Source organism: Apteryx rowi, unplaced genomic scaffold (assembly GCF_003343035.1).
Source record: "Apteryx rowi isolate R43461 unplaced genomic scaffold, aptRow1 scaffold_735, whole genome shotgun sequence".
Classification (NCBI taxonomy): Eukaryota; Metazoa; Chordata; class Aves; order Apterygiformes; family Apterygidae; genus Apteryx; species Apteryx rowi.
In genome coordinates this window covers 153,155-174,173 of record NW_020451022.1, presented here as the reverse complement: position 1 = coordinate 174,173, position 21,019 = coordinate 153,155, and the positions used below count along the sequence as shown (strand labels likewise).

Below are 21,019 nucleotides of genomic sequence, written 5' to 3'. Positions count from 1 at the left end.
TGCCCTGCCTCCTCCTCACAGGATCCTGAACTCCTCTTCACAGAATCACAGAATCACAGAATGGTTGAGGTTGGAAGGGACCTCTGGAGATCATCTAGTCTAACCCCCCTGCTCAAGCAGGGTCACCTAGAGCACGTTGCACAGGATCGCATCCAGGCGGGTTTTGAATATCTCCAGAGAAGGAGACTCCACCACCTCTCGGGGCAACCTGTTCCAGTGCTCTGTCACCCTCACAGTAAACAAGTTTTTCCTCATGTTCAGATGGAACTTCCTGTGTTTCAGTTTGTGCCTGTTGCCTCACGTCCTGTCACAGGGCACCACTGAAAAGAGTCTGGTCCCATCCTCTTGACACCTTCCCTTCAGATACTTGTACACGTTGATAAGATCTCCTCTCAGCCTTCTCTTCTCCAGGCTAAACAGGCCCAGCTCTCTCAGTCTTCCTCCCATCCATCCCCCTCACTGACAGGATTGAGGAGAAGATGACCTGGACTCCCAGACCCTTGACCACCATCCCCAGAGCTCTGAAATCCTGCTTGATGGTTTCCAATTTTCCTCTGGTATCATTAGTGCCCACATGGAAGAGCAGCAGAGGGTAATAGTCCAAAGCGTGGACAAGCCTTGGCAGTCTTTGTATGACATCTCGTATACGAGCCCCTGGCAGGCAACAAACCTCTCTAGACAAGAGGTCAGGTTGGCAGATTAGGTGCCTCTGTCCCCTGCAGCAGGGAGTCCCCCACAACAATCACTCGCCACTTCTTCCGGGTGTTCCTGCGTGGCACATCTATTGGCCCAGTTGCTTCCCTTGAAGCCGTGCCTGGCTCCTCCTCAGCCTAGAGGGCTCTAAACCTGTTACTCAATTGCAAGTCTTCAGGAGGAGTAGGAGCCTTTCTCCTCCTACAAGAAGCAACCAGTTTCCAGCCTTCTTCTACAGTGTTACGATGTACCGTTTCACACGGTACAGAGCCCTCCGGCAGCTCCACTGCTGTGGGGGCTTGGGAATTCTGGAGCTGTATGGTCTCCAAGAATACCCTATCTCTTGCTCATCTTCTTGGATGCTACACAGCCTACTGACTTCCTCCCGTAACTGCTCTACCTGACAACACAACTCGTCAACAGCAGCATACCTTCTGCAGGAGAGCTGATTGTCAGCCCAAAAAACAACAAAAAATACTAAAAACAACAAAATATTTGGAAAAGTGGATTAAATTTCTTATTGCCAAAATGAGTAAAAATAAAAGGCTTTATTCAACAGCACAATGAAAAAAGAAACACAGTTTTTGAGCCGGCAGCCCTCACCAAGTTCTAGGGCAGATTCACCTGCGGTATTGATTGAGGAAGGCCCTGCTGTCCTGTAAAGCTCCTTGTATATTAACATTAGATGAAGCAGAGCTTGCAGGGAATGGACATAGTAATTCTTTGCTTCTTGATGAATTTGAAGTTTTATTTCTGTTTTTCAAAAACAATTGAAGTTCAAGGACAATGAAATAGTAGGGCTTTTTTTGGATGCACCTAGGCTTTAGCACTCTACAAAAAATACCCATAATCTAGTAAATCTATCTCCAATAGGCCATCAGTAGGACAGCCTCTCAATTTTCGGAATACACTACTGGGATATAGGAAACTTTTTTGTTACTTAATTTTAGCACAAAGATTGGGCTTTTTCCTCTGAAGACATTCAGTTCACTTGGCCTCATCTTCCTGATGTTTTCGCTTTGCAGTTTTGGTACTAAGCACCATTCCAGATTTTTTGCATAGCATGGTCAAACTTGTGGCTTTTTGAAACAATTATTGATCTTTTTTCTTAATGACCATTTACAAAATTTGGGCTTAGCTCAAGGCCTGGTTAAGACATATTATTAAACTCCAGTTCAAACAAGCCTGGAGAGGCAAATCCACATATTTTATCCTGTAGATAAAAAGACAATGTTCTCATGAAAATACTTAGAAATAAAGCTTTGAGGGGGAAAGGCACTGTTCATGGTGCAGATATGAATTCAGAAGTCCTTTTGGGGGCATTTTTATATAATATTTCAGACTAGATCCATGTCACCAAATACAGAAAAAATGCGGGCAAGCGCACACTCAAAATTTCAATGTGTTTTAGGCATATGAGTAGGATATGATTATTTGATTATAATACTCATTCATCTTCTGAACTTTACAGAGAATGAATATTGGTCTGAGAGCTTTCTTGGTAATTGCTGATAGCTTGCAGCAGAAAGATGGTGAACCTCCAATGCCAGTGACTGGAGCTGTCCTGCCCTCTGGAAACACTCTCAGAGTGAAGAAAACATATTTGAGCAAAACTCTTACAGAAGAGGAAGCTAAAATGATAGGTCAGTAAGAGAATCATCTATTACTAAGACAAGAATGAATGTGAAAGATTCTTCAGTACCTGATCAGAATAATTTAATATCGCTAAGTATTTAATTGATTTTGTTTATTGTAAAAATTTACTTTACTGTGTATTTTAATGAAAAACATTTATATTGCCAAATACTTTTTTCCCATTTTTTTCTTACTGGAAATTATTTTCAGGAAAAATACTCAGATACAAAAGTAGTGGCAACCCCATGTTCAGTGGGGTTAAGTTAGTATACAGAGTTAAGCATTTGCTTCTTTTAGTGCTGAGTATCTGTGTTTGTTTATAAATATTCATCTTTTCTAGCAACTTAGAAACAGTGCCTGTGCTCAGAACATGTACTGGATTCCTTTTGTATCCCCATTTTAATTGTAGCGAGTAACTCTCATACCAGTGAAACATTCAAATTGGCAAAAACTTTTAAATCTAAAATCAAGCTTTATTGAAATGCCTAAGTTAAAAGCACATTACCTCAGGCTTCCTACATGGTCAATGTAGGGAGAGAATCCCATGCTGAGGGAAAACAGCTTCGGTATCATGCACTCAGTGAAGGTGCCTATTTTCACTGGCTATAAAGGAAATAGAGACAATTTGATTACTCAGAAGTTGTGTGAATGAAACAAGGTCTACGTATTTCTATACCAGTGACAAAGACCTGTGTTGTACTGTTGCTACATCACTGTAGTAATATCAAGAAGATACAGAAATGTAAGACCCAGTCCAACAGAAATATACAACAGATACAGTATTTAATGCTGTCATTAATTCAGTTCGTTTCAGTTACTCCTGATGATAGTAAGAACTGCATTTGATAATAGATGTTTGCAGTATTGAATTCTTACATTTTATTATTAATTTCTTTTGAGGTCAGTTTGAAGTTTAAGCTTACATTGTCTTTATCAAATAGGAAGAAAAAATGACTAGAGAAAAGCTGATTAAAAATACGTTGTTCAGTGTTAGTATCAAAAATTTCACTTAGAATTCTTTGAAAATTGTACCATTTGAGTAAGGAAAAAGTTAATTAATTCAAGTTTTATTTTTAAAATATTTGATTTCCATCTGCCAATGTAAAGCTGTGTAAGTCTAATATTGTATTTCACATAAAATGTGCAGCATTTTAGAACTTTTCTCCAGGAAAAAAAAAAGTGTGTATCAACTGGGTTACTCTTAGAATACAACAGATTTGGTTTTAGGAGGGCAGGGTATTCCATCTCTGAATCAGAGAATCATTACTAGGGAAATAGGTTATACCATGCGTAAAGCATATCTTATTTTAATTCATGCAGCACAACCTGATTAAGCAGCTTTCTTCTTTGAAACGTGTCTATAAAATGTCCCAAATTATATAAAAATGCATATTATTGCAGGTATGTCATTATATTATTCTCAAGTAAGAAAAGCTGTGGACAACATACTCAGACATCTTGACAAGGAAGTGGGGCGGTGCATGATGCTAACCAACATACAGATGCTTAACAAAGAACCTGAGGACATGATCACGTGAGTGCTAAAGAACAGTAAATTCCTTGTGTTATTGAGACATAATTTCAGAACTTTTTCGTTATTTCTGTTTATCTTGAGTCATCAAAGAAACCGCAAATAACAGGAACACTTAGCTTATGTATATGTTGAAGACCTCTCAAACTGTGTGTGACAAGTTGGGTGTACTTGTCTGCATGTTGCAATGTTTGGGATTGCACCAACTCCCTCGATGTAGTCAAGATTTTATGTGAATCTTAGGAACATGTAGATGGCAGAGGAAATCGAAAGCCTAGAGTGGAAAGCCTATTATCAGCTTATGCTGAGAACACTGCTTCAGGGCACCATTGCATTACTGAACTTCAAAACAAATGGAACAAAATCTGTAAATCCCAGTTAAATAATCTTTCAAATTTTCTATCACTATTCATGCCTGTAATCAAAATCAAATCTTCATTAAAAACCCAAATCATTTGTGATAATGGGCTCACATTTCAGAAGTGCCCACTGGAGCATAATCAAACCAGAATGCTTTTCAAGCAGTATTCAGCAGCAGTGTTTTCCTACTCCCATCCAAAATGATTAATGAAGGAAATTTTCTGGAGAGAAACCTCTGGTGAGGTGGATTTCTGGCAGTCCTGAGAGAGGCAGAGACATCATTCACGGAGAGATGCACCTAGTGTAGAGACCCCAACTGCTAGGAGACCTAGCATAGCTTTCCTGTAAGAGGGGTAGACATGGTAGTTGTGTTTCAGGAAAAGCAGCCCTTGGAAAAGAGTAAGAAAGAGGTGTAAAGAAAAGGGATATGGACTGTTTGAGACCTTTTTTTTATACACTGTCAGAAAAAATGGGCAACTTGCTGGAAAAAAGTGAATGGTAGACAGATTTGACTGGCCAAATTCAGCTGCAGCTGATGTAACCTTTGTGTTTTAATGCCTTTTGTCTCCCTTGCTTGTTGCTGTGACTGTCTAGAGGAGATTGTAAGCTCTTCATGTTTTTAGTTTTGTCTTACATAATTTATATTAAATGCCAATATTACTATTTAGAAATATTTCATATTTTTTCCTATAAAGCTATCCAGAATACTACTCAATACTCACAGCCATTTTTCATGAATTTTGAGGTTATTCAGATTTTCTAGAAAAAAAATGAGTTTTGAAATTCACATTTTATTTCCAAAGATAATTGCATAGTGAGACCCTGAGCACTTAGACAAGAAGTGTACCTGATCTTAACTGTAAATGTCCTTTCCATGATTTCTCATCATCAGCCTAAGTGCTGCTTATTTTTAGAAGTAGTGAAAAAGTAGAGTTGTGAAATTTAAGTTTCAGGAAGTCTTATGCTTTGGTAATGTTTGTTAGAGACACATAGATTGTAAGGTTGGAAGATCTCAGCACATAAGTTACTGTATTTTTGTCTTGCATGTTATATCCAGATGAGCTGTAACATGTACACTTGAAAGGGAAAACACATTAGAATACATTTTTACTTATTCTTCCAAGGAAAAAAATAAAAACTGAGATGCTTAATTATCAGTCTTAATCCAAAATCATGCCAACTCATGAATAACATCATTAGCTGTTACCTATCAACTTTTTAAATAACCTTTTTTAAAACTGCATTGTATATGATAACTAGAAAAACTTTTATGGTTTTTATGTAATTGCTCAATTTATTCACAGAACTTTGTGCTTCCCTGGAGTTACATATTTTATTTTGAGTTCTTACTGGTTTTAACACATAGATACAACACTACATTTGCCTATGCTTTAAAGTTATGACTTTAATAATATTTTATATAGTTAATGTTATCCTATAAGCTAAATATTTTAATGATACTTTTACTAACAAATAAAATATAGATCAGGAGGAAGTAGCTAGGCAATGAATAGTCATAAACTTTTAAAGTATACAGATTCTGGAATTTTCTTTGGCAGTTTTAGATGTACTTCTGTATTTAATGACTGATCTAATAAACATTTATGGTTGATGTAGTAAACGTTCCTCTGAAGAGTCTTACTGAAATCCTGACTAATGAGTGTCCTTTGCATCATCCAGTGGGCTGTGAATTTCAATACTGGTTGTAATTGGATTCCAGTATACAGTTAGAATATTTCCTAACATACAGTCTGTTCTTAAAAGTACTTCAAAGATTTTGCTGACAATATCCATCTGAAATCTCATACTACCAGTATGGAAACACAGGCTTCCAGCTGAGGGCAGCTGCCAGCACCTGCATCCAGACATTGTGCCGGATCCTGAGGCAGCCAGAGATCGCTGCAGCGCCCTGCGAGGCACCCCTTAGCGGACACTTCACGTGGCGGGGCTGGGAGCTCCGATAAGATGGGAGCTTGAGCCTCGGATTTGGATCTTCCCCTGCTAGTCTTCTGAGCAGCTGATAAGGCACAAAACACCCACGGATTTTATATTTATAAATAATTACTCATTTGCCTTTGTAACAGTTTACTCTCAGACTACTCTTTTTACTTGCCTTCATGTTAAATGCACAAACTGTTTACCCTTCCCAGGGACTGGTAATAAGGAATTGAGTGCCAATGCAGTTTCTAATACGGGGTTTCCATATTTTGCTTAGAAACTCTGCAAAGTTCACTTTCCACTAGAACTTCTGCAAAGTTCGCTTTCAGCAAGAAAGAATCATCTGATTTTCTACAGATAATAAATAGATAGCATTTTGCTTTTACAACCATAAAAATATATTTCTCAGTAGTTATTAATGCAACTAATATTTGCATTAGTGATGATAGTTCAAAGGGATTTATTTAAAACCAAATTCTCAGATGAGATGTCGTGTTTTACTCTTTTCCAGGTCAATTGATCACTCATTTTTTCAGAAATCCTGTACTTTAGAAAACAGGATAAATGTACAATCAGTTAGAGATAACTCATTATGAAAACAGTTTCTCCTTATTGTACAATTTAAGTCAATAGATTAAAATCATGTAATCATATTGTATTATTAATATAATACATATGCAAGCTGGTAAGTATATAAGGATGCTCTGAGAAAAAATAGTATTCAAGTAAAGCCATAAAACTGCTGTTAATCTTTGAATTAAGTAAGCCTAGTGTCCGTTTATGCCTTTTCTGTTATTTCAATGTATAGGTTGGAATTGTGAGATACCTTATAATTTATTTTAGACTTGTGAGATGATAGAACATTCAGGCTTTCTTTGTGACTGAACACAAAAGTAAGCTATGCAAATGCAATTTCCTTTGTTGAGTGGAGAGGCACAATAATGTAGTAAGCAGGGCATTGGATTGGGGTGCAGGAAAGATAGGTTCATTCTCTGTTTTGTCACTGAATTTCAGTGTGGTGTTAAATAATTTCCAGTGCTTCTCTGTGTCTCCCCTTGTCTCCTATCCTTGCCTACTTAGGTTATAAGCATATTAAGGCAGGAACAGTCTTTTTTTTAACATGTTTATAGTAGGTTCTCTAAATGAGACTCTGGTCTTTTGATTCCTCTAAAGCATATTACAGGCTAATAATAATACTGTGGAAAAGGCTGTACAGTTTGAAATGCTGTTATGTTTTGCTTATGTCCTCTATACTCAATAGCCAAGCAATAGATTATTTAGATCAAAAGGGATCAAATTTAGATCAAATTAATAACGGTATTTTGGGGTCTGTCTGAAGGACTTCTTTAATCTGCATTCTTACAAAAAACTTTGGAAACAAGTTGAGAAACAACAGCATCTGTCATGAAGATAATCACCAGCTGAAACTTGAGCTGGTTTTTGCAGAGTTAAGGACTCCAAGCCTAGTCCTTGGTTGTGCCTGATTCTGTTGTCGCCCACTTTCCCAGGCTGCCGGGGAGCTGTTGAGCCCTCCCCCAGACAAGAGCAGCCTTGGGGCTACTGAAACGTGTTCTAGCTGATGATGGTTGCCAAAGAACTACTATCTCAGCCAGGGATCGACAGACACTCTCTGGCCATACCTGCCTCTAAAATATGCTTCTTTCTCAGTTTAATAATGGATTGGTGTGGAGCTCTTACATGTCCATCCCCTGTTGAAGGCATCTGTCTGGATCTTCAGGCTGTTACTGGGCATCTCATAAATCTGTTACTTGCTAATGTAAATGATGAAATATAGCTACACTGTGATGGGGAACCCCCAAGCCTTTTCCTCATTGCCTGATTTGAAGCTTGCTGATCTTGATGGAAGGATCCTTCTCCATTTTAAATCTGTCTTGCTATATCTTCCAGTTCTTCTCAGAGATAAACAAATGAGACAGTAGTAATGGACTTTTTTCGAATACTGTATAAATATTATACATGAGAAATGTCAAAATCAAAATCATTTATTCGAAAGCTGTTTCCTTCTTACTACATCGTTAGTGTTTAGCTTTTTGTCCTGAGGTTCTTTCCAGGCATCTGGCACTCCACTTTGTACAATTCTAATATATTGTCCAACTCTTTGCTGCAAAACTATTGATGGATCCTTTAACTTAGTTACTTGTTAAGCTTAGTGAAAATGTAGTGATCCATAAATTCTCTTTTAAATTTTCAGCGGTGAAAGAAAACCAAAAATTGATCTGTTCAGAACATGTGTTGCTGCTATTCCTCGATTACTTCCTGATGGAATGTCAAAACTTGAGTTGATCGACTTGCTGGCAAGGTAAGCAGCTTAAACATTGCATGGCTGCTTGAGGGGAACAGAATAAAAAACTGAGCCACTCTATGTGTAACTGTTTCTCAGACAAAACCATATGTGTATACAAAGTAATCTTCTATTAATGGTTAAGACATTCTTCTGTTTCATTTGAAAACAAACACAATTTCTTTGTAATATTCAGTTTATTACTATTTTTATTACCACAGCACATTAATTAACAGATGAAAGCAAACACCTTTTTAATGTAACAGAAAAACATAGACACATGTTCAGTTTTGATTTATGATCCCACACATCTGTTTGGTAAAACAAAAGCTCTAGATGTGGTATGTTTCCAAATACATTTTTACCAATAATAATTATTTTCATTAAAATAATAAAATTATTTTTGATTGTAAGACAGAAAGAAAAAGATAAGTTTGAATTTCTTATCCTTGCTATTTGGGACCCACTGAAATTATCTAGATTTACATCACTTTAATGAGGAAGTTAGTCTACAGCACATGACAACTAAAACAGAGTTAGGTTTTAGGATGTCAGATCAGTGACTTACTGCAAATTATTATGATGACAAATAATGGTCAGTACAGAAAACTCTGTTATGTCTCAGTTCTAATATCCAAGTGCCATAGGTCAAGGATGCCAACGTTATGATGGTAAATCAAGCCTTACACTGTGTCGTTGTCAGGTAACTGTGACAAAGCAGTCTTTGCCACTCTGTTCTTGCTGTCAAAATGCCCGTGAGAAATAGTGGATATGGGGGTCAGAGGGTAATGTTCAAAAGGAGTTTGTTCTGCTCTGTGCACAACCGACCCCCAGTGGGGTGCTAAAACAGTGAAACAATTGATTCTGCTAGTGGTAAAGAGTACAGGTGGGCAAACAAGTCAAAACTGTAGCCAAGGTTAAGTGTGGTGTGCAACATGCAGATTGCAGGCTTGATTTCCTTGTGTTTACATGCACTGCTATAAATCAGTTGGGGGGTGTTTTACATCGTTATGTTATCACATTATACAAATAACACATTAGATACTTAGTTCAATGAATGAAGAAAGACACGTCTTCCTTTAATCCAAGATTTTAACTAGCATTCTGTCCTCAGCAGTGGCCCTAACTTAGCTGGAAGAGGACACATGTCCACTCTGGTTACAGCTCTTTGGTCACTGAGGATTTCCCCAGTCAGTCCTTGAAAATAACTTCACTAATCTTAAGAAAGTATAGAGACCAATGTGAATTTCTTCATAAATTAGTGCTTCCCTCCTTAAAAGTCTCAAAACTGTCAAAATAACTGCTGTTTTATTCTTACTCTATCATTGCACTTTATGCAGGAAAGGCCAATTGTGGTTCTTTAGCCACAAGGAGCTTGTGAGCATTTCTTGGGTGATTACTGTGCTGGGACTATGCAAGCAGTAGGGCTGTGATAGCTTAGGGCTGCTGGGTAATCTGAATCCTTGACTGTGGAAAGAAGTGTGTCATCAAGAGGAGCTGAGGACAGTATCGCTAAATCAACTTTGGATGCAGTTGCGTGCCCAGCCATTCCCCAACAGGATGCCCTTTAGGAAACCATCTGCTCCTGGAGCCCCCTTTCTCTCACGTGTCCTATGCAAACTGTGGCCTCGATCATATGAAGATTTAGGCATATCATTTTTAGAGTCAGACAGAGATAGAATTTGGTAAGATTAAAATTCATTACCAAAAGCTTTGGATGAATTCTGTTCTAACATTGGCTGAACTAGCTTTCTTAATTCAATGGCAAGTAGGGGGATTAGCAGGTGCCTTTTGGCAGTTTTGGAATTATTTTCCCACAAATGTATATATGCACATTTATACTTTGAGAAAAGAAGATATTTTCAACAGAAATGAAAAAAACAAAAGATATTACTTCCTTTACTTTCTTTCCTCAAGATCTTCAACTTGCAATTTTTATAGTGAAAGCAGGATTAGACCACCTGGGTTGGGTCTTGGGGCCAGAAGGAATCTCTTTCCCAGTAAGAAGCTGCTCAGGAGTCCATCATGTCAGACAAACATTATTTCCTTCTGTAGCTGAATAGCAGGTTTTGAGAATAGGGCGGAAGCAGCAAATATCACATATTGAAGCATCTTTGAGCTATTGGTGCAGTGTTGCATTAGATTCTCAAGTATAAGCAAGGGAAACACAATTTAGATAAAAATAAGTGGATGCATAATAGGTTGGAAAACTTACTTCAGAAAATAATTGTCAAGCAGTTCACTGTCAAATTGCAGAAATTGCAGTTAAAGAGACTAAGCAGAGCACAACAAAAAGAGCAATCAGTGATTTAGAAAATATAACACAGCAGGAAAGGTTGAAAGAATTATGTCTGTTTAATCYAGGACAGAGTGGACTGAAAACAGTCTACAAATATATAGCTTCAGAGAAGAATGGAATAAACTGTTTAAGAAAGTAATACCTGGCCTAATCTTAATGTAAGTCTCCAAACTACTCCAGCAACAGAGCTGCTTCTATATTCACTATCCTATCTTTTTTGGTTGCCTCATAAATGAGACTACATTTTTCATTTATGCTACATCCCAGGAGATAAACCTTTGCTGTTCTAGACATGCTGTGTAAATCTTATTACAGTATTGTGTCTTTTCTGGGTCAGAGGTGATTATACATCTTGTGACTAAAATCGATACGAGGGTAAGAATTTTCAAAGAAGTGGGGTTTCAGGCTCTCACTTGTAACTCTCTTTTTGAAAGGGATCTGAGAAGCTGTTCTGAAAAGGGTCTGTGCGGGCTGTGTTGTTTGCACAGAAAGCTGTTAAATATTTTCTTCTCACTAAAGATAAAATAACATCTTTCAGTTAATGGTTCTTTTACTCACAGTTTGGTTTGAATTTTTCATCCTCACAACAGATGTGTCTTTTGGCAGTTTCCAGAAGGAATCTGTAACTCAGCACCTAGACTTTCTTCCAAGACAGCTGTATTCAAATTTTAAGCAGTTGAGTAGATGTCAAGTATATACTGTGCCTTTTGCCCTTTTACTGCCCACTGAATCCATTCATTAAAAATTCCCAAGCTAGGTTTTAAATTTAACAGACTAAAGTCCAAGAAAAGGAACATTTACTTCCTTATTCAAGCTGCCTCTTGTATCTTACTGTGTTAGAACCAGCAGAGACTGAGTACAGATTACTGCCAAAATATCACGTGGTCGCAGACTTTCATATCGTTTGTCCGTTTGTAAGGGGTGCTTTGCTAAGGTAAATTTACTAATAATTATTATTTTGATTAAGTCTTCTTGAGTATGAGAAGAAATTCTCAGCCTTTGAATTCACGTCTGTTCTACAGACTCCAGTATTACAGTAATGCATAGATGCATTTTCAAGCTCAATTTAACTTTCATCTCATTTGATAATGTCCAGTGCCATTGCACAGCAACTTAGGCTTACAGACATATGTGTTTTGTATCTTCTTTTCCATTATTACTTTGTGTCATGATGGAAGTCATTTCATGGATGACTTAATCATACTCCAAGGGATTTTGCTTGCTTGTCTGTTTCTGGCACTCTAGGGAGGAGATAAAAATGAATCCTTTCCTAGCACAACAAAATAGCATTTTTCCCAATTTATGTGGAAAGTCATGTGGTTATTGAAGTGTAACAGTTACGTTGGAGTCATAGTCACTAGAGGTGAAGTTTCATGGCAGTCACTTTCCTTGACTTGACTATGAAATTTCCCTTGCCTCTGAACCAGGCAGCTGTAATGGGCCAATTTTCTTCTGAGCTGCATCTTGTCATACCCTTCTAACTGAATGGAATTAGGTCCACTGCCTTTTCCTGGGTTTTCCTCCTAGATTTCTGTCCATTTCTTTACAATGCATCCTCATTTTCTACTCTATTAAATGTAAATAAAATACTTACTTACTTTAAAAGTGAGTGCTAACATACTACACAAAATTAGGCAATTATAGGCATGAACCAAAAATTGCAAAACACACTGATCTGATTTTGCTTTATTCTGCCAAGCTACCAAACCAGAAATGGTTTGTTAATTTTTGTATCAAAAGAAAGCATATAAAATGTTTGTGTTGGAAAAGAACATCAGCAGGATACAAATACAGAAGGAAATAATATAAAATTTAAAAATGAGTTCTAAAATTGTACCGTATTTCAGAATGATTTTGGGGCTGTCAGATGTGTTTTTAAAAGTATGGAGTATCCTGAGGCTTTTGTTGCTATTTCCCTATCCTAAGTTGATTAAAACATAAAGAGTTTTTTTAATTCAAATGCTTGTTTTTAACTGCTTGTGAAAATTTGCTCTCAGTAATTACGATTCACTTCTTGGCTAAAGGTTCATTTTGAGTGTTAGGCAGCTGAGGTATTATGATTCTTTTATTTTTATATTGAGAGAAAGTAAATAAATACATAAATGATGACATTATGTATTATCTTGTAAGACTCTTGTTATTATAACTAAGCAGACATCATTCACAATTTTATAAGTGAGTAAATCAAAAATATTCCTTGTTCTGTGAGACAGCAAAGTTGCCAAATTGCATTCTTTACAAATATCATCTTTTTGGAGTGGAGCAGATACTTCTTTTGGATCCATGAATGTGCTAAGGCACTGTTGTATCAAGGATTATGGTAAAAACAGGCTAAGGCTGTTAAATGTGGTCAGTAATAATAAAACTGTGATAGTATCATTGAAATTTACATTGTCATTGGGGATTTTCTGTCGATGTTAATTTACTGAGAAACATATGTTCATAATGACAAGAAACACTCCTTAGATTTTTGTTACCTGACATTTACTTTTGCTTACAGGCTGTCTATCCATATGGATGATGAACTTCGACACATTGCACAGAATTCTCTTCAGGGTCTCCTTGTTGATTTTGTTGACTGGCGGGAGGATGTACTCTTTGGTTTTACTAATTTTCTGCTACGGGAAGTGAATGATATGCATCATACCCTTCTTGATACTTCACTGAAGTTGCTGCTGCAGCTGCTTACACAGTGGAAGCTTGTAATACACACTCCAGGAAAAGCTTCTGAACAGGCAAAAAACAGATCTTCAGAGGTAGGAAATGAAAGAGAGATTTGTGTCCTAACATTTATGCTAATTGAAGGCTGAAATCATGTACCCTGGTTTACTGTGTCTAAAGTGTTTTGTGTTTACTCACCTGAGAAGAATTCACTGCATAAGATTTTTTAAGGCAATTAGTTCAGCTGTCTTTTGAGGACAGCTATTTCCTTGTGTAATACAGCAGATGTTASTGTTGTTGAGCAACATAAGAGAATGCATGTCAAACCAAAATAAGCATGTCAACAAAAGCACATAAAGTGAAATATGTGTGTGTAGATGTGGCAGAAGGACATTTTCCCAGGACTGAAACTGATTGATGATAGTGCTAGTGGGAATGCTGGGGAGAGTGAAGTGGATCTTCCCCTCCTGTAGCCATTTCATTTGGCTGCTTCAGAAACATCAAAGAACCTGGTTGTTTCTATCAGCCTGCTGTCTCCATGGGCTACAGACATTCCTGGGAACTGAACAGCTTTGCTCCTGCTAGAATTTCTCCCATCTGCTATGTCCCACAGATACTTTTATAAGGAGAGACAATTTTCAGGCTCACTGCCTCCTAACCCAATTGCATTTTGGAGCCAGAAAGGACTTTTTCTTTTTCCTTTGGGCAAGCATGATGTCTGCTTTATATCAAGGAGGATCATTAATTAATAAGTAATGATAGTTTTACAAAAAATGGAAAAAAAGAGAAAACCCTACATAGTTTTCAGTAAATATTCCTGGTGGGATTCTGTCTGGTGAGAGGTTTTAGAGGCCACCTGCCTGGATAAAGGGCTACCTGCTGCAGGAGTGAGGGAGGGCCTGAGGACCCTGTTATCTGGAGTAGGAAGAAGGGTGAAGTCTTCACAGGCTGACTAAGCCAAACAATGTTTACTAGAGTGTGCAACAAAGCAGGCAGTTGAATTTCAAATTAGAAGAAGAGGTTTGTCTAAAAGAACCAACCCTTATATATTTGTTTTGTGGAACAGGGTTACTTAACCAATAAATCTTAGTGGTTTGAGGGAGTGTTGTCAGTCTCCTACTTCAGTAATTTTTATTTTCTCCATTTTGATTTGGTATATGCCCAATTTAGAATATTTCTCAGACACCTGGTTTCTAAACACCATCATTCCATTTTTTCCCCTTGTATTGTTTTATAGTTGATACCAAATGGATCCAGCCACAGGATACAGTCTGAAAGAAGCCCCTATTGTAATGTATTACATGCAGTTGAAGGATTTGCACTGGTACTGCTGTGTAGTTTCCAAGTTGCTACACGTAAACTAGCTGTTTTAATCCTCAGAGAGATCCGTGCTTTATTCCTGGCCCTTGGCCAGACAGAGGTATGATCTTCTAGAACTTTGAATTAAAAATTTCCAAAGATAAAGCTCTAAACTGACATTGCTGTTGCTTTTACCATAATGATTACGGTGCAGCAGGTCACTTAGCATAGAAAAAAACACTTGGTTTGAACTTACCATTTTTATTTGCCTGAATATTGCAAACCTTTCCATTTACTGGACAATGTAACACTAGTGCCCTGTCCAAAAATTTCCTCGATTTGAATTGAAACGTACACGGCTGCTTAATATTTTCTCTTGGTATGATGTGAATGTGAAAGACTGTAAAATATTTTTTTACTGGGTGAATCATTTTTGTATTGTCAGCATTATAAATTTGTTTTGGAAACAAAACTCATTCCTGTAGCATACCACTCTGTAACAAAACACAGCACAAGACACATTTAACATTATTCACATACATTTTCCTTGTATAGTAAAGATGTCCAAGTCATTTTTGTGGATACAGAAATATGGAGAGTCATGTTGTGAGTCATGTTGGCGATCCCAGCTCAGTGAGCCATCTGAATGCCTAAAAACACAAATATGTGTGTTCATAGCAAAGGAATGCTTTAATAAACAGTAAGCTAGGTTTTAGTCTTTTGATACCAGACATCCAAAGTCTTATGGGATTTTCTGATATGCACTTTTGTTCAGTAAACAGTGAGCTCTAGCTACCAATTAACTTCCAGTTCAAACCACAGCCTGGACTTGGTTCTGAGATTAATACAAAAAAGACAATATGCATCCATCATGACCAATCTATTTTTTTAGCTTTTTTAGATTCATTTCATAATTTTATTGGTGGTTCTATTTCATGTACTAGAAAAATAAGAAAAGAATTAATTTGTTAAGGACAGCAGTTGACTTTTGTTCTCTGTGTTATGCAGGATGATGACAGGCCTATGATTGATGTCATGGATCAATTAAGTTCTTCTATTCTTGAAAGTTTTATTCATGTGGCTGTTTCAGATTCAGTAAGTACTACTTTACTGTTACTGCTAGTGTTTACAAAGCACATGGACATAAGAAATACCATACATGAAATATAAAAATAAGGCTACAGGAAATCAAAGAAATCCTACAGTTTGAGGGCTCCAGTCATCTACCCAAGACCTCCAAGACTCCAAAACCTCCCAGACAATCTGTTCCATGAAAAAGATCGTACTATGAATATAGAAGATACTACATATTAAAAAAATATATAGCAAAATCAAAACTACCTAGATTCTGGATCTGGGTCCTGCATCCAAAAGAACCATTGAGAAAGTCTGATTCCCAGCACCGCCTAATGCTCAAGTCACCTAGGACTCACTCACTTCTATGATCAGTCTTGAAGTTTCAGAAGTGCGTAAGCTTTGGCTCCCATGCACGTTCAGAGGTGCCCTGGTCTGCAAACCTAAGCTTAAGCTCTAGAGTAATTCACATGTGAGATGATTCTCTGTTTTTCTTCTCTCGTGGGCCTAATGGGCATGCTCTGTGGGTATGCATATGCTGTGTCTAACATGCCACCTTTGGAAGCATAGATGCCATAGGTCTTTTAAATGGAAAAGTATCAGCAGAAGAACTGATACATAGGGCCACTTGTTTTCTGTACTAACTTAGTGATTGATACATTTGTCCAGAAAGCAGAAACTTTGGGTTCTGCGCACTTTTCAGCCTGATGAAGTTTGAAGCAACAATCCTTCCTTGCCAGGTGAGTGCCCTAACAGTAAGGCTAGAAGCTTTCCTGTGGGAGGAAGGGGACAGCCAATGGCTGGCAAAGTTGGGCCACTGTGCAGCCCAAAACAGAAATGTTGCAGGGCCAGAAACTGAGCAAGCCAGAGACATTCTGACTCTGCAACCCAGGAATTAGGAAATTCAGCTGAAATAACAGAACTGTAACAGGATCTGGTTTTAAGTGTTGCAGTTTCTATAGGGAAAGGTCTGGATTTTGCCCTTTAATTCTATGCATTAATTATATAGCAGAGCACATGTCTGTGTACCTGGTTTCTGACCAGTACAGCAGGGACTGGTGACCTAGCGATGATTTTTGTGACAGTGGATGCAATATGTAGACAATTGTTACATCTTACTTGAGGGCAGTTAAGTGAATTGTAAAGATGCCAAAATATGCATGTTTAAGCTTTCATTCCACAAGACTGTTTTCTTAAGAAAATATTTTAGATTACAGTAGAGAAATAGTTTTTTGATATGAGACCTCTACTTGCTCATGAGGGTAGCAGAGCTTTAAGTAGATTAAAACCTTGGTTCAGTAAATTGCTTAAGCACCTGCTTCAGCCTTTTAATTCCCTAGACTCATATCCAAATGCTCTGCTGAATTCTAAAGAATATTATTAATAGCATTGATATTTATTGTATTGTATTGTCATTTATTGTATTGTATTGTCATAGCATGAGCTAAGGTCCTGCTGGTTTGTTCAGACACTGAACATAAGGACAGTCTATATATACTATAGACTGCAGCCTAATACAGAAGACAGTGGAGGGGTGCAGGCAGAGAGGAGAACAGAGAGAAGCAATGAGAATATATTGGTCAGCATGGTAGGCAGTCATTATAGTGCTTAAGGGCAAGTTGTTGCCTTAATTGTGCCTATCACAGTAAACAGGACTTTTAAGGAGGAACCTGAGAGAAAATAATGAGGCAGCTCTTATCAACAATTGTGAAAAGCTCCTTCTGAGTGAAAAGGCAATGTGATGGGAAGCATGACAGTGTTGGTTTGAAAAATCCTATGGAAGATGGCTGCAGACCTTGAAAATAAAGATGAATACTAAGGGGGAACATGGCAGGGAGTAAATTACTCTTACTGTGATTTTTTATTTTTTTCTCTCTCGCAGACAGCAATCCCGCTAACACACAATGTGGACTTGCAGTGGCTGGTGGAATGGAATGCGGTCCTGGTAAATAGCCATTACGATGTAAAAAGTCCTTCCCATGTGTGGATATTTGCACAGTCTGTCAAAGACCCATGGGTTCTGTGCCTCTTCAGTTTTCTTCGACAAGAAAATTTACCAAAGCATTGTCCTACAGCTCTCAGCTATGCTTGGCCATATGCTTTCACTAGGCTACAGCTGATAATGCCTCTTGTGGATCCAAAGTAAGTGGCAGTCTGCAGATAACTTTCATTTTTATATGGTTTGTGTGATTTTAACACAAGTTGTATTAGTATTATTTTTCAACATCAGTTCATAAGTCCTGCAACAGTGCTACCCAAACATTGAGTTCTGAGTTTGATAATTGCAGCTTGCAACTGACACTCTAATTTTTCACCTTCACTGATTTTTTCCATGTATCATGTCACGTTGATTGACAACATTTGTGGCTATACAACATGTTCTAAAACATGTTTTTAAAAGCATGTATGCCAATGTTTRAAAATACACATGCCCTTTTAAAAATATTTTAAAATACTGTGTAATTAAGGTCTGGACCTGTTTTAAGAATTCTAATTAATTTGTTTTTAAATTCCAGTATTCCTGTGAATGCAAAGAAAACAAGTACAGCAAGCAGTGGAGACAACTATGTTACTTTGTGGAGAAACTATCTTATTCTCTGTTTTGGAGTAGCAAAACCCAGTATTATGAGCCCAGGACACCTGCGTGCTTCAACACCAGAGATCATGGCTACCACTCCTGATGGTACAGTGAACTATGATAATAAGGTGATGCATCCTGTTTCAAACAAATTATTCTGTATCTATCTAGAAAAGTTTTAAACTGTATCTGCATGTGAAATCACATCTTGATTAAAGTATTTCAGTTAGATGGATGTTTTGATACATGCAAACTGCTTAAGGAATATAATTAATTATTAAAACATTTATCTGTGTAACACGATATGTCAATAAATATTTGGCAAAAGCAGTAACATTTTCAAAGTGTTACTTTTTTTTGTTCTGGATGATGCGTTTTCAAAGTATAGAAATGCTGTATATAATGTGTGGAAGTTAACTTTAGCTTGTCATCCCCTTACTTCCCTTGTAGAACACTCCAATGTATAAAATTACAATGTTATTAAGCAGTAACTAACAATAAATGGTGGATTTCTGAATAATTAATGTATGCCTGTAGGACATGAAGGGGTATTATATGAAATACAGTGTCAAGTAGTAGTAGCCTGAGAGGAGCAGTAGCTCCACAAATACAATTACTGGAATGTCTTAATGAAGTTACATACTCAGGAAATTACAATATGCTGAGTGAAAGTACAGAGATTTCTCAGCTCTACTTACTTGCTGGCCTGATATGATTATGATGTATCAGACATCCAGTTAGCCTGATGTATTAATCCCCATAATTATAAAATCATTTCATCATGTTTTTTAAAGTGCATATTGATTCTTAGACGATGCTTTTTGTAAAAATTTGTGTTTACTTAATATTGATAATCCCGACAATCCTCACAATTAAATGTCAGTGATTTCTTAATATATTTTAGGCTATTGGAACTCCATCAGTTGGTGTCTTACTAAAGCAGCTAGTGCCTTTGATGAGACTTGAAAGCATAGAAATAACAGAATCACTTGTATTAGGATTTGGAAGAACAAATTCCCTTGTTTTCAGGTACTTCTCTGTTTATTGCAATCTCAATGATTTGCCTCTAATTCTAATGCATTACTTTCATTGTAATTTAAATATACTCAAATTTTTATTTGCCCTTTAAACTTTATTTTTTATGTAATAAATAAAATATTGATGCTTGTCAGAGGAGGCTAGATTTTGTTTAAAAGATTTATTTTTTTTTAATTTAGGGAATTAGTAGAAGAACTTCACCCGCTAATGAAAGAAGCCCTAGAAAGAAGACCAGAGGTTAGTTGAGGAAATTAAATGTACTTGTTTGTTTAAACTGCAAAATGAATTTAAAAGTAATGATTTTTATCTCCTTGAAAAACAAAAATGTTCTTTTGGACTGTAGAAGTAACAAGTTATGCTCTACATGGAACAAATTTTTTAATAGTTGTGTATAAGAACATTACTTTCAATAATTTCATTAAAATTTGGTTTAATTGAAATTTGATCAGTAGTACAAAATGTACAATATAGAAATCCTTTCCAAAGAAAAAAGAATTCAGTCAAACATGGAACTTTTTCATAGTGAACTTAGAAATATTGAAAACCCACTTGCACGCACAGCCGAGCTACAAGCATGTTTCACGGTGGTGTTCAAATGCACTTTTTGTTTGTCATATAAGCAGGATCATCTATTTCAATTTCAACTGACTATATTTGTTCATTCTAAAAACAGCAGGTCAACAGTGACAAATTCATGAGAGTTTTCATCTTTGTTATAGTACTTACCTTTGTTACAACAGAAGGCAGTGCTAGAAGAGATCCTATCAGATCCTCCAGTCCATCCAAGAGAGTATCAACTAATCCTGTCTTGTCCCTGGCAGATGTTGTCTAAACTGTTTTTTAAAATCTCTGGTGATAGATTCAGTAGCTCCACTAGACAGTTGAGTCATGGGATGTGTCTGTGCTGCTAAACAAGAAAGCCATGGGGAGAGCTCAAGTACTGGACCTCAGTTGCCACTTGCTCAATTTTTACTTCACTCTCTGGCTCTGCTTTGGAGCTGGCTCCAAGGCAAAACTCTGACTTGGTTCTGGAGATAGCTCACTCCCAGGAACAACCTCCAAAAGCACCAGCTCACTGAGCACCATCCTCCAAACTACCCTGGCTGCGTTTGCTCTACTGTGTCATCCCCCACCTCCAAGTGTGCAGCAGCCTAAGGACAAGTTACAAAAGCACCACTCTGGCTGCAACACAGCTCTCATATCAGACAGTTTGTGATGAGAAGACAAATGGTGATACTGCCTTATGGCCACAGGAGCCTTGCATGAGTCCCGTTGGGCAACGTGGATGTACCCAGACTTCTTGGGGTGGGGCAAGCAATATAGCAGTGGGAATACGGGGTGGTGGTCTGCGCCGCTTGGTTTGGAACCAGGAACGGGCCCCAACCATGTAACAGTGCAGACACAGCTGTTGTGTCCATGCCATTCTGCTGGTAAATCTGCACAGGTACGTGCCAAAAGCAGTGTCACTGCATTAGTACTGTGCTCTGCCCAGGCTAATTGACCTGGTTCTTGAGCAATTTCAAATTGTATATTTATTGCACTGTCCTCCACAGCAGTTTCAGTAAGGTATCCTCATGGTGACCTGGTGTGTTATTCCTGTCTACTCAGTCA

At 37.5% G+C, this 21,019-nt stretch overlaps 1 protein-coding gene across 1 annotated transcript in view; it reads left to right on the top strand.

The window, feature by feature from the left end:
• The window catches only part of FRY (FRY microtubule binding protein), a 230,379-nt gene that overhangs the window by 120,898 nt on the left and 88,462 nt on the right, over positions 1 to 21,019 (top strand). The window contains exons 15-24 of the mRNA XM_026087808.1: positions 2,165 to 2,336; positions 3,730 to 3,862; positions 8,370 to 8,477; positions 13,259 to 13,514; positions 14,657 to 14,839; positions 15,727 to 15,813; positions 17,675 to 17,934; positions 18,309 to 18,498; positions 19,275 to 19,399; positions 19,588 to 19,645. Of these exons, the coding sequence (XP_025943593.1) occupies positions 2,165 to 2,336; positions 3,730 to 3,862; positions 8,370 to 8,477; positions 13,259 to 13,514; positions 14,657 to 14,839; positions 15,727 to 15,813; positions 17,675 to 17,934; positions 18,309 to 18,498; positions 19,275 to 19,399; positions 19,588 to 19,645 (1,572 nt within the window). The remainder of the gene's footprint in view (positions 1 to 2,164; positions 2,337 to 3,729; positions 3,863 to 8,369; positions 8,478 to 13,258; positions 13,515 to 14,656; positions 14,840 to 15,726; positions 15,814 to 17,674; positions 17,935 to 18,308; positions 18,499 to 19,274; positions 19,400 to 19,587; positions 19,646 to 21,019) is intronic.